Here is a 14094-nt window from a genome sequence, read left to right as displayed (position 1 = left end):
TTTGTGCTGCATCAGATCTGAGGTAATAATTAGACCATAAGACCATGAGATATAGGAGCAGAATTAGGCCATTTGGCCCATCAAGTCTGCTCCGCCATTTCATCATGGCTGATCCATTTTCTCCTCCTCAGCCCCGCTCCCTGGCCTTCTCCCGGTAACCTTTGATGCAGTGTACAATCAATAACCGATCAAATCTCCACTTTAAATACACCCAAGAACCTGGCCTCCACAGCTGCACGAGGCAACAAATTCCACAAATTCACCAACCTCTGGCTAAAGAAATGTCACCGCATCACTGTTTTAAATGGACGCCCCTCTACCCTGAGACTGCGACATCTTGTCCTAGACTCCCCCACTATTGGGAACATTCTTTTCACATCTACTTTATCTAGGGTTTTCAACATTTGAAAGATTTCAATGACATCCCCCCCATCCTTCTAAATTCCAGCAAGCACAGACCCAGAGCCATCAAACCTTCCTCATATGATAACTGTTTCATTCACAGAATCATCCTTGTGAACCTCCTCTTCAATGCCAGAACGTCTCATCTTGGTTAAGGAGCCCAAAATTGTTCTCAGTACGCAAGGGTCCACATATACTCAATCCCCTCAGGGTCCGAGGGAACACATCAGACTCTGGGGATTTATTCCCCACAGGGTGCAAGGGAACACATCAGACTCTGGGGATTTATTCCCCACAGGGTGCAAGGGAACACATCAGACTCTGGGGATTTATTCCCCACAGGGTCCGAGGGAACACATCAGACTCTGGGGATTTATTCCCCACAGGGTGCAAGGGAACACATCAGACTCTGGGGATTTATTCCCCTCAGGGTCCGAGGGAACACATCAGACTCTGGGGATTTATTCCCCACAGGGTGCAAGGGAACACATCAGACTCTGGGGATTTATTCCCCACAGGGTGCAAGGGAACACATCAGACTCTGGGGATTTATTCCCCACAGGGTCCGAGGGAACACATCAGACTCTGGGGATTTATTCCCCACAGGGTGCAAGGGAACACATCAGACTCTGGGGATTTATTCCCCACAGGGTGCAAGGGAACACATCAGACTCTGGGTATATATTCCCCGCAGGGTCCCAGAGAACACATCAGACTCTGGGTATATATTCCCCACAGGGTACGAGGGAACACATCAGACTCTGGGTATTTATTCCCCACAGGGTCCAAGGGAACACATCAGACTCTGGGGATTTATTCCCCACAGGGTCCGAGGGAACACATTAGACTCTGGGTATATATTCCCCACAAGGTCCCAGAGAACACATCAGACTCTGGGTATATATTCCCCACAGGGTCCGAGGGAACACATCAGACTCTGGGTATATATTCCTCACAGGGTCCGAGGGAACACATCAGACTCTGGGGATTTATTCTGCACAGGGTCCGAGGGAACACATCAGACTCTGGGTATTTATTCCCCACAGGGACCGAGGGAACACATCAGACTCTGGGGATTTATTCCCCACAGGGTGCAAGGGAACACATCAGACTCTGGGGATTTATTCCCCACAGGGTCCGAGGGAACACGTCAGACTCTGGGTATATATTCCCCACAGGGTGCAAGGGAACACATCGGTCTCTGTGTATTTATTCCGCACAGGGTCCAAGGGAACACATCAGACTCTGGATATTTATTCCCCACAGGGACCGAGGGAACACATCAGACTCTGGATATATATTCCTCACAGGGTACGAGGGAACACATCAGACTCTGGATATATATTCCTCACAGGGACCAAGGGAACACATCAGACTTTGGGGATTTATTCCCCACATGTCCGAGGGAACACATCAGACTCTGGGTATATATTCCCCACAGGGACCGAGGGAATACATCAGACTCTGGGTATTTATTCCCCACAGGGTCCGAGGGAACACATCAGACTCTGGGGATTTATTCCCCACAGGGTCCGAGGGAACACATCAGACTCTGGGTATATATTCCCCACAGGGTCCAAGGGAATACATCAGACTCTGGTATATATTCCCCATAGAGTCCGAGGGAACACATCAGACTCTGGGGATTTATTCCCCACAGGGTGCAAGGGAACACATCAGACTCTGGGTATATATTCCCCACAGGGTCCGAGGGAATACTTCAGACTCTGGGTATATATTCCGCACAGGGTCCGAGGGAACACATCAGACTCTGGATATATATTCCTCACAGGGACCAAGGGAACACATCAGACTTTGGGGATTTATTCCCCACATGTCCAAGGGAACACATTGTCAGGCCCTGAGGATATACGTATGTCCTGCACCTTCTTCATTTTCCCCAGAAACTCACGCTATTGCTGCTCTGCTGACATCCCTGCCAGCAGCTCCTTCCAGTTTACTTTGGCCAGCTCCTCTCTCATATCACTGTCATTTCCCGTACTCCACTGAAATGTCAGACTTCACTTTCTCCCTATCAAATTTCAAGTTGAACTCAGTCATTTTGTGATCACTATCTTCTGAGGTTCCTCTACCTTAAGCTCTCTAATTGACTTCAGTTCATTACATAACACCCAATCCAGTATAGCTGTTGGCTCAACAACAAACTGCTCTCAAAAGCCATCTCACAGGCATTTAACAAACTCACTCTCTTGAGATCCATTACCAACCTGATTTTCCCAATGGACCTGCATGTTTAAATCGCCCATGACTATCATAACATTGTCCTTTTTAGTTTCCTGTTGTAATCTGCCGTCCACACCCCCACTAATGTTTGGAGGCCAGTATATTTTTGCCATCAGGGTCCTTTAACCTTGCTGTTTCTTAACTCAACCCGCAAGGATTCAACATTTTCCAATCCTATGTCACATGGTTGCAATGATTTGATGCCATTCTTTACCAACAGAGCCATGGCAACCCCTCTGTCGACCTTCCTATCCCTCCGATACATTGTCACTGATGCTCACCCTGCTGGCTGCAATTTTGTCCTATCATCTGCCAGCCCTTCCTGACAGTCTGACTGCAAGCTATCTTTGCTTTTTTACCATCTGTCCTATCCTGAGACCCTTCACTCAGATTCCCACCCCCTGCCAAATTAGTTTAAGCCCTCCCCAACAGCTCTAACAAACCTGCTCGTGAGAATATTGGTCCCCCTCAGGTTCAGGTGCAACCCATCACTTTTGCACAGATCATGCCTCTCCCAGAAGAGATTCCAATGATCCAAAAATCTGAAGCCCTGTCCCCTGCACCGGCTTCTCAGCCACACATTTATCTGCCAGCTCGTCCTGTTTCTACCCTCACTGGCACATGGCACAGGCAGCAATCCAGAAATATTGCCCTGGAGCTCCTGCTTCTCAGCTTCCTACCTTGCTCTCTACATTCTCTCTTCAGAATCTCTTTGTTTTTCTTTCCTATGTCATTGGTACCAATATGTATCAAGACTTCTGGCTGCTCTCCTTCCCTCTCCAAAATGCTGTGGATGCATTCTGAGACTTGGCTGATACTGACTTCTGGGAGTCGATATACTATTCAGGTGTCCCGTTCATGTTCACAGAATCTGTCTGCTCCTCTGACTATTGAGTGCTTTTCACTACCACTCCCCTCTTCTCCCTCTTTCCCTTCTGCACCAAGGACCCATGCTCAGAATGCAGTAACCTGGTCTCTGTGGCATTCCCCTGGGAGGTCACCCCCCAGGCTTATGGAAAGGAAATCCATACACACTTAATCAAGTGGTCCTGCACTCTGTAAATGAGATAATGGAGTATCACTCATAGGCAGCGCCTTCCTCGCAATACATTGGATGCACGACTTACAGTACTGTTCAACCTCAAGCTTCATTCAGGGCCAATAGAACCGATCTCAGGCCAATCTGCAGGTCCTGTCAAACACCAAAGGACGTGAATCATCATGAAGTAACTTTAACACAATTCTCCGATGCTTCTCAAGTAAAACCAACTGGGGTAGCTGAGGCCTGTCTGTAAGAGACGCAGCCTAGTCTAAAACATGGTTCCTCAACTCCAGTTTGTCCCATATCCCTCATCAGTGGGGGTATAGTAGGGTGTTTCAACTTTTCAGCTTGGGCCATATTGGAAGATTGTTCCCGATGTTGGGGAAGTCCAGAACGAGGGGCCACAGTTTGAGGATAGAGGGGAAGCCTTTTAGGACTGAGATTAGGAAAAACTTCTTCACACAGAGAGTGGTGAATCTGTGGAATTCTCTGCCACAGGAAACTGTTGAGGCCAGTTCATTGGCTATATTTAAGAGGGAGTTAGATATGGTCCTTGTGGCTACGGGGGTCAGGGGGTATGGAGGGAAGGCTGGGGCGGGGTTCTGAGTTGGATGATCAGCCATGATCATAATAAATGGCGGTGCAGGCTCGAAGGGCCGAATGGCCTACTCCTGCACCTATTTTCTATGTTTCTATATCCTGTTTAGCAACAGATGACCCAATAGCGCCCATACAGGGATCGTCTTGCTGGGCGGCTGCCAATTCCACGGGACTCAAGGCAGCTAACTGCTTCGACTCCAGAGTGTGTGGAGTGTGGTACTGAGGGAGGGTGGACTCTCAGTGAGTTACCTCGGTACGAGGAGGTGTCAGTGTGTGGAATGATAGACATACCCTCGGTACAAGTCAGTATCAGTTGTGGAGATTGTGGTACTGAGGAGCTCAGGGACAGCCCAGGGAGATGATCATGTGGAGGTCAGAATGTGGTCTCATCAGGTGATTTTGCAGCTTTGATCAGAACATTGTGATCTAATAAATGTTTCAAAATTAGCCTCAATAACAATTTTGATGAGAGTTTTGTATTTTTAGAAATTCAATTTAGGCCAATTCCCACAGGTTGTCATCTCTGAGTCCACACAGGGAAAGATGGGAATGTTACAGGGAGAGAAATTTGTCTAACAGAAACAGTGGATGACTGCCTGCAACCAAGCAGCCCTTGGAGGAACATCTGTCCACTGAGAAACATCTGTCCCATAGGTAACACCCGCCCTTGCAGGAACATCTGTCCCATAGGTAACATCTGCCCTTGGAGGAACATCTATCCCATAGGTAACATCTGCCCTTGGAGGAACATCTGTCCCATAGGTAACATCTGCCCTTGGAGGAACATCTGGCCACTGAGAACCAGCACATGGAAATTATGAGGTGACATTCCAGAGGTCTGATATCTCTGCCCCATAATACATTCAGAGCCTCGTCCATGGGTTGGAGAGATGACAGGAGTTGGTGAAGGTGAGGAGCTGACAGAGAACGTGAGGAAGACCCAGGCCAGGTAGAAAATGGAAACTGTGACAGTCAGACAAGAAGGTGAGGGGAGGAGATGGCATCTGAAAGGTGGAGGCGGGAGTGGGGAGAGAGGACAGTGGGATGTGCGGTGAGGGGACGTGGGGATGTGGGGAGAGAGGACGGTGGGGGGTGTGGGGAGAGAGGACAGTGGGGATGTGGGGAGACGGGACGGTGGGATGTGCAGTGAGGGGACGGTGGGGATGTGGGGAGAAGGGACGGTGGGGATGTGGGGAGAGAGGACGGGGGGGTGTGGGGAGACAGGATGGTGGGGACGTGGGGTGAGGGGACGGTAGGGATGTGGAGTGAGGGGACGGTAGGGATGTGGGGAGAGAAGACGGTGGGGGTGTGGGGAGAGAGGACAGTGGGGATGTGGGGAGACGGGACGGTGGGATGTGCAGTGAGGGGACAGTGGGGATGTGGGGAGAGGGGACGGTGGGGATGTGGGGAGAGAGGACGGGGGGTGTGGGGAGACGGGATGGTGGGGACGTGGGGTGAGGGGATGGTAGGGATGTGGAGTGAGGGGACGGTAGGGATGTGGGGAGAGAAGATGGGTGGGGGTGTGGGGAGAGAGGACAGTGGGGGTGTGGGGAGAGAGGACGGTGGGATGTGCGGTGAGGGGATGTGGGGAGAGAGGACGGTGGGGGTGTGGGGAGAGAGGACAGTGGGGATGTGGGGAGACGGGACGGTGGGATGTGGGGAGAGAGGACGGGGGGGTGTGGGGAGAGAGGACAGTGGGGGTGTGGGGAGAGAGGACAGTGGGGGTGTGGGGAGAGAGGACGGTGGGATGTGCAGTGAGGGGACGGTGGGGATGTGGAAAGAGAGGACAGTGGGGGTGTGGGGAGAGGGAACGGTGGAGGTGTGGGGAGAGGGGATGGTGGGGATGTGGGGAGATGGGACGGTTGGGATGTGAGGAGAGGGGACGGTGGGGATGTGGGGTGAGGACGGTGAGGATGTGGAGAGAGAGGATGGTGGGGACGTGGGGTGAGGGAACGGTGGGGACGTACGGAGAGCAGACAGTGGGGACGTGGGGAGATGGGACGGTGGGGACATGGGGTGAGGACGGTGGGGATGTGGGGAGATGGGATGTGGGGGTGTGGGGAGAGAGGACGGTGGGGGTGTGGGGAGAGAGGACGGTGGGGAGAGAGGACAGTGGGGGTGTGGGGAGACAGGACGGGGGATGTGGGGTGAGGACAGTGGGGATGTGGGGTGAGGGGATGGTGGGGATGTGGGGAGAGGGGACGGTTGGGATGTGGGGAGAGGGGACGGTGGGGATTTGGGGAGACGGGATCGTGGGGACGTGGGGAGAGAGGTCGGTGGGGACGTGGGGTGAGGGGACGGTGGGGGCGTGGGGAGCCGGAACGGTGGGAACATGGGGAGTCGGGATGGTGGGGACGTGCGGTGAGGACGGTGGGGACGTAGGGACGTGGGGTGAGGACAGTGGGGAGAGGGGACGGTGGGGATGTGGGGAGAGGGGACAGTGGGATGTGGGGAGACGGGATGGTGGGATTGTGGGGAGAGGGGATGGTGGGGATGTGGGGAGAGGGGATGGTGGAGTCTCGGGTGGGAAGAGGGGACGGTGGGGAGAGGGGATGCGGGGTGTCTGGGTGGTGTGATGTGAGGAATGCAGGGTTGGTCAGGAAGTGAGTGGGTATAAGGGTGAAGGGTGGCGGTGTTGGACTGTGGTGAGAGTGGGTGTAGCTTTGAGGGGTAAGGAATCGTGTGTGAAATCAATGTGCAATGTTTGGCAGGCTGGGCTGTTGGCAATGTGTGTGGGGTGGGGTGAGGGCTGTGGCTGTGTCGAGTGTGGTAGAATGGCGAGGGGGGTGTTGGAACAGTGTGACTTGTAGTTCAAAGAGGGCTGAGTTTACTCACTGTGAACATTCTGTACCCAGGGACCTGCCACTGAGATTGGCCTGATCCCTGTTGAGGGAGGACGTCGGCCATGGAGAGAATGGGAGGGGCTCCCACCACCCCTACCCCTGGGCAATATTTACCATTGAAACCTATCAAATATCGAAAGGCCTGCATGCAATAGAAGCTTCCTATAGCTGGAGAGTCTAGAACCAGAGGGCACAGCTTCAGAGCGATGTCCACTTAGAACAGGGATGAGGAGGAATTTCTTTAGATAGAGGCTGCTGAATCTGTGGAATTCATTGCCACAGACAGCTGTAGGGGCCAAGTGATTGGTGCACTCAGATAGAAAGATAGACAGATAGTCATACTTTATTGATCCCCAGGGAAATTGGGTTTCGTTACAGTTGCACCAACCAAGAACAGAGTATAAAACAGAGGTTGATAGGTTCTTGATTAGTCAGTATGTCAAAGGTTACAGGGAGAAGGCAAAAGAATAGGGTTGAGAGGGGTAATAAATCAGCCATGATGGAATGGCCTATCTAGACCAACTAGATAGAGCAAATTCTGCTCCTATGCTCCAACTCTAATCCTGTCTCAATGAGTGGCACCATTCAACCGATCACACAGGTTGGCCCCTCAAACCTCCTGGCCTGATAGAAAGGGAGGGGTGAGTGATTAATGCTCAGAGAATGAAGATGGAGTCAGTATCAGCAATGTCCGGGACAGAGACAGTGGTGGAAGCCGTGTAGAAGCTGACAGATGGTCCCTGTCATGTAGGCCTTAGCATAAAGTCAGAGGTAATGGAGTGATGCACAGGAACTTTGTATCACTGATCGATTGGGCAAAGCAAATACGGTCCAGAAGTAAGGGTGATGGGAGGGGGTGTCTGTGTAAACTGCACAAATATTCTGGATTGCCTTCATTTAAGACACAGAGTTCTGAAATAATGGAGCACAACGGGTCTAGAGGGTAGGAGAAACTTCATGAAACACAAGCAGTAAATCACTTTCACCTGCAACTGTTGATGGGACCCAACCGCAGTAATCCTCCGGGATCTGAGGGATCCTGCAGTCACGGCTCAACCTGAAGAATTGGCTGCTCCAGAGTGAGCTAAGCAGGGATTTCCTTACTCGGGAGGTGAGTCCCCGTCCGATTGTGCTCAGGGCAGGGACAGAGAAATTCCCACAAACGAGCAGTGAAGCGGATTTAAGAAACAACCCTGTGCCTCATCAATGGTGGAGCAGGATTGAGGGGTCACGTCTCTCCTGCCTCATTTCCCATGTCTTCATGCCCTGCTCCAAGTTCCTGAGCTGAGTTACAGGGTGCGTGATGAGGAGGTGGGAGTGGGTCTGAGGCTCAGATTCACCAGGGAGCTGAATGTCACCTCAGGGACCCTCAGGGCAGGGCGTCACAGCCAGTGGGAATGGCGGGCTGGTGCGGAGTGCAGAGGTTGTGAAAAGAGCTCTCCTCGTAGACTCAGGAAGCGTTCGGACTGCTTCTCCTGGTAAGTGATGCTTGGTTTCGGGAGCCCGTCCAGTCCCTGAGCGAGAGCAGTGACCCACAGATCACAGACACCCACATTGTATCTCACCTCAGTCTGCCCTGCACAGCCCTCTCCGTCTCATAGTGAGCCCAAAGAGTGCCTTGTTCAAGGACACAACACGCTGCCTGAGCCAAGGCTCGAACCAGCGACCTTCAGATCACTAGATCAATGACCAACCACTTGGCCACGCGCCAACACAACGTGTTCATGGAAAACCACGGATAAACGTCTGCTGTTTGTTCCTCTGGTCTCAGTCAGGGCTGGGAGACGCAAAGTCCCAGCACACCCACCTGTCCCTGAGCAAGAGGGTACACTCCTTCCCCAAGCCCTAACCCCTGGGCAACGCAGAACACTGAACACAGCACACCCTCCCACCAGCCCTACCCCTGGGGAACACAGAACACAGCACACCCTCCCACCAGCCCTACCCCTGGGGAACACAGTACACAAACACCCCTCCCACCACCCCTACCCCTGGGGATCACAGCACACAGACACCCCCTCCCACCACCCCTACCCCTGGGGAACACAGCACACACTCCCACCACCCCTACCCCTGGGGAACACAGCACACACTCCCACCAGCCCTACCCCTGGGGAACACAGTATACAGACACCCCTCCCACCAGCCCTACCCCTGGGGAACACAGTACACAGCACACCCCTCCCACCACCAGCCCCACCCCTGGGGAACATGGAACACAGACACCCTCTCCCACCACCCCTACCCCTGGGGAACACAGAACACAGACACCCCTCCCACCACCCCTATCCCTGGGGAACACAGTACCACCTCCCACCACCCCTACCCCATAACAGCACAGCACCCAGGGGTCACCCTCACACCGCAGAACAGCACCCATGGGTCACCCTCACACCGCAACACGACAGCACCCATGGGTCACCCTCACTCCGCAGCAGGACAGCACCCATGGGACACCCTCACACTGCAGCAGGACAGCACCCATGGGTCACCCTCACACCGCAGGACAGCACCCATGGGTCACCCTCATTCCGCAGCAGGACAGCACCCATGGGTCACCTCAGCAGCTGAACTAGACAGGCAGGTCTGTGCGGGGAAACACAACAACCGAGAGATCAGAGCAGATATTGTACTTGTCAGGTGAGCATTGGTGTGGGTGGCCTTGTGAGGTGGGGATATGGGGAGAGTCGGTGGGGTGTGGGGGTGAGGTATGGGGGTAGGGAGAGAGGGAGGGGAGAATGGGTGAGGTGTGGGGATGTGGAGTATGGGTGGGAATGTGGGGTGTGGGATGTGGGATGTGGAGTGTGGGGATGTGGGATATGGGGTGTGGGATGTGGGGTGTGGGGTGTGGGATGTGGGTGTGATGTGGGATGTGGGGTGTGGGGATGTGGAGTTGGGGTGTGGGGGTGTGGGATGTGGGATGCGGGGTGTGGGGATGCGGGGTGTGGGGTGTGGGGATGTGGAATGTGGGGTGTGGGGATGTGGGGTGTGGGTATGCGGGATGTGGGGATGTGGAATGTGGGGTGTGGGATGTGGGGTGTGGGGTGTGGGATGTGGGGTGTGGGGTGTGGGGATGCGGGATGTGGGATGTGGGGATGTGGGATGCGGGGATGTGGGGAGTGGAGTGTGGGGATGTGGGGTGTGTGTTGGGATGTGGGGTATGGGATGTGGGGATGTGGGATGTGGGATGTGGGGATGTGGGGAGTGGAGTGTGGGGATGTGGGGATGTGGGGAGTGGAGTGTGGGGATGTGGGGTGTGTGTTGGGATGTGGGATGTGGGGTGTGGGATGTGGGTATGCGGGATGTGGGGTGTGGGATGTGAGGTGTGGGGTGTGGGGATGTGGGGTGTGGGTATGCAGGATGTGGGGTGTGGGGTGTGGGGATGTGGGATGTGGGGTGTGGGTATGCGGGATGTGGGATGTGGGGTGTGGGGTGTGGGGTGTGGGATGTGAGGTGTGGGATGTGGGGTGTGGGATGTGGGGATGCGGGATGTGGGGATGCGGGATGTGGGATGCGGGGATGTGGGATGCGGGGATGTGGGATGTGGGGATGTGGGGAGTGGAGTGTGGGGATGTGGGGTGTGGGATGTGGGGTGTGGGGGTGTGAGGTGTGGGGATGTGGGATGTGGGGATGTGGGACGTGGAGTGTGGGGATGTGGAGTGTGGGTGGGGAGTGTGGAAATCAGAGGTCAGCAATCCCTGCCACATCTCAGACAAGAAAAGATCTGCAGATTCTGGAAATCCGAGCAACACACACAAAATGCTGGAGGAACTCAGCAGAGGCCAGGCAGCATCTATGGAAAAGAGTCTAGTCGATGTTTCCGGTTAAGACCCTTTGGCAGGACCCTGCCACATCTTCTTGGGAACTTTAATGTCCAATGCATGGAGGGGCCAAGTGTAAACACACCACTCACACTCACAACCCCACACTCACAACCCGACACTCACACTCACAAACCCAAATACACCACCCACACTCACAACTCCAAACTCACACTCACAAGCCCAAACTCACCACCCACACTCACACTCACAAATCCAAACTCACATTCACAAGCCCAAACTCACCACCCACACTCACAAGCCCAAACACACCATCTACACTCACATTCACAACTCCAAACTCACATTCACAAGCCCAAACTCACCACCCACACTCACAAGCCCAAACACACCATCTACACTCACATTCACAACTCCAAACTCACATTCACAAGCCCAAACTCACCACCCACACTCACAAGCCCAAACACACCATCTACACTCACATTCACAACTCCAAACTCACACTCACAAGCCCAAACACACCACCCACAGTCACACTCACAAGCCCAAGCACACCACCCACACTCACACTCACAACTCCAAACTCACATTCACAAGCCCAAACTCACCATCTACACTCACATTCACAACTCCAAACTCACACTCACAAGCCCAAACTCACCACCCAGACTCACACTCATAACTCCAAACTCACACTCACAAGCCCAAACTCACTGCCCACACTCACAACTCCAAACTCACACTCACAAGCCCAAACACACCACCCACAGTCACACTCACAAGCCCAAACACACCACTCACACTCACAACTCCAAACTCACATTCACAAGCCCAAACTCACCACCCACACTCACAAGCCCAAACACACCATCTACACTCACATTCACAACTCCAAACTCACACTCACAAGCCCAAACTCACCACCCAGACTCACACTCATAACTCTAAACTCACACTCACAAGCCCAAACTCACCACCCACAGTCACAACTCCAAGCACACCTCCCACACTCACAACTCCAAACTCACACTCACAAGCCCAAACACACCCCCAACCTCACAACTCCAAGCTCACACTCACAAGCCCAAACTCACCACCCACACTCACAACTCCAAGCACACCTCCCACACTCACAACTCCAAACTCACACTCACAAGCCCAGACTCACCACCCACACTCACAACTCCAAGCACACCTCCCACACTCACAACTCCAAACTCACACTCACAATCCCAAACACACCACCCAAACTCACAACTCCAAACTCACACTCACAAGCCCAAACTCACCACCCACACTCACAAGCCCAAACACACCACCCACACTCACAACTCCAAACTCACACTCACAAGCCCAAACTCACCACCCACACTCACAAGCCCAAACTCACCACCCACACTCACAACTCCAAGCACACCTCCCACACTCACAACTCCAAACTCACACTCACAAGCCCAAACACACCACCCACACTCACAACTCCAAACTCACACTCACAAGCCCAAACTCACCACCCACACTCACACTCACAAGCCCAAACACACCACCCACACTCACAACTCCAAACTCACACTCACAAGCCCAAACTCACCACCCACACTCACAACTCCAAGCACACCTCCCACACTCACAACTCCAAACTCACACTCACAAGCCCAAACACACCACCCACACTCACACTCACAACACTGCACACTCACACACCTATACACACACAAACCCATACACACACTCACACACCTATACACACACAAACCCATACACACGCTCACACACCTATACACACACAAACCCATACACACGCTCACACACCTATACACACACAAACCCATACACACGCTCACACACCTATACACAACAAACCCACACACACTCACACACCTATACACACACAAACCCATACACACACTCACACACCTACACACACACAAACCCATACACACACTCACACACCTACACACACACAAACCCATACACACACTCACACAAAACCCCATACGCACACACACCCTCGGCAGTATCTACGGAAGAGAATGGGCAGTAGACATTTCAGGCCAAGAGTTCCAGCTGGAACTGTTAGTTTGGTTCTAGCTGACCCGGCGATCCCCCGCACCAACTTTGTGTGAGTTGCCAGAGGCAGAGACGGACACTTTTACCTGGAGGAGGGCTGCCAGCGCGGAGAGGACGAGGAGAGCTGCTGGGCACATCCCGGTGCGGGGCAGGAGCGCAGAGAGGCAGAGAGCCGCTGGACTAACTCTGCCGACCAACCTGTCGCTGCCGGGACACCGAGGAACTGACAGCTGACAGGCTGCTCGGGGCCCCCGAAGCGCACTGATTGACGGCACAAGTGGTGACAGGGAGGCGGGCGGAGATATTCGTGTCCCGACAGGCAGAGCAACTGTGCGGTGCGGGAGAGACAGGCAACAGCTGCTGTCCGAGGTCGGACACAGCGTCGCCTTTACTCTTACTGTGTAACTGGCCGGGAGGCGGACACCGTTCTGTCCGGCCTCTGAGAGGGGAACTAACTGTCCTCAGCTCCCCACGTTAGCGAATGAGGAGACGGCGAATCTTCGCCCAACATCCGCTCAAAGCAACAGCATCCAAAATAAAAACAATGCTGGGATTACCTGGCCCCGACTCACCTAAATATATCTACACAGATATACCTCACACATATACACGCACTCACATATACCTCACACTCCACCACACCCATATATAAGTACACAGCACACACATATACAGACACACTCACATATACCTCACACTCCACCACACACATATATACCTACACAGATATACCTCACACATATACACAAACTCACATATTGCAACTCTGATAAGAAGAGGGAGTTGTATGAAATGTATAGGAAACAGGGAGTAAATAAGGTGCTTGAGGAGTATAAGAAGTGTAAGAAAATACTTAAGAAAGAAATCAGGAGGGCTAAAAGAAGACATGAGGTTGCCTTGGCAGTCAAAGTGAAGGATAATCCAAAGAGCTTTTACAGGTATATTAAGAGCAAAAGGATTGTAAGGGTTCTCCTGAAGATCAGAGTGGTCGGCTATGTGTGGAACCAAAGGAAATGGGGGAGATCTTAAATGGGTTTTTTGCGTCTGTATTTCCTAAGGAAACTGGCATGAAGTCTATGGAATTAAGGGAAACAAGTAGTGAGATCAT

The 14094-nt window shown here is 53.1% G+C and overlaps 1 protein-coding gene across 1 annotated transcript in view; it reads right to left on the bottom strand.

Moving 5' to 3' along the window:
• Positions 1 to 13240, bottom strand: part of cdh15 (cadherin 15, type 1, M-cadherin (myotubule)) — a 98237-nt gene extending 84997 nt beyond the window's left edge. The window contains exon 1 of the mRNA XM_063067533.1: positions 13073 to 13240. Within this exon, the coding sequence (XP_062923603.1) occupies positions 13073 to 13123 (51 nt within the window). The 5' untranslated portion in view covers positions 13124 to 13240. The remainder of the gene's footprint in view (positions 1 to 13072) is intronic.
• Positions 13241 to 14094: the final 854 nt, after the last annotated feature.

The sequence above is a fragment of the Mobula hypostoma genome, chromosome 14 (assembly GCF_963921235.1).
Source record: "Mobula hypostoma chromosome 14, sMobHyp1.1, whole genome shotgun sequence".
In the NCBI taxonomy this organism is placed as follows: Eukaryota; Metazoa; Chordata; class Chondrichthyes; order Myliobatiformes; family Myliobatidae; genus Mobula; species Mobula hypostoma.
This window is presented reverse-complemented; position numbering and strand designations above follow the sequence as displayed.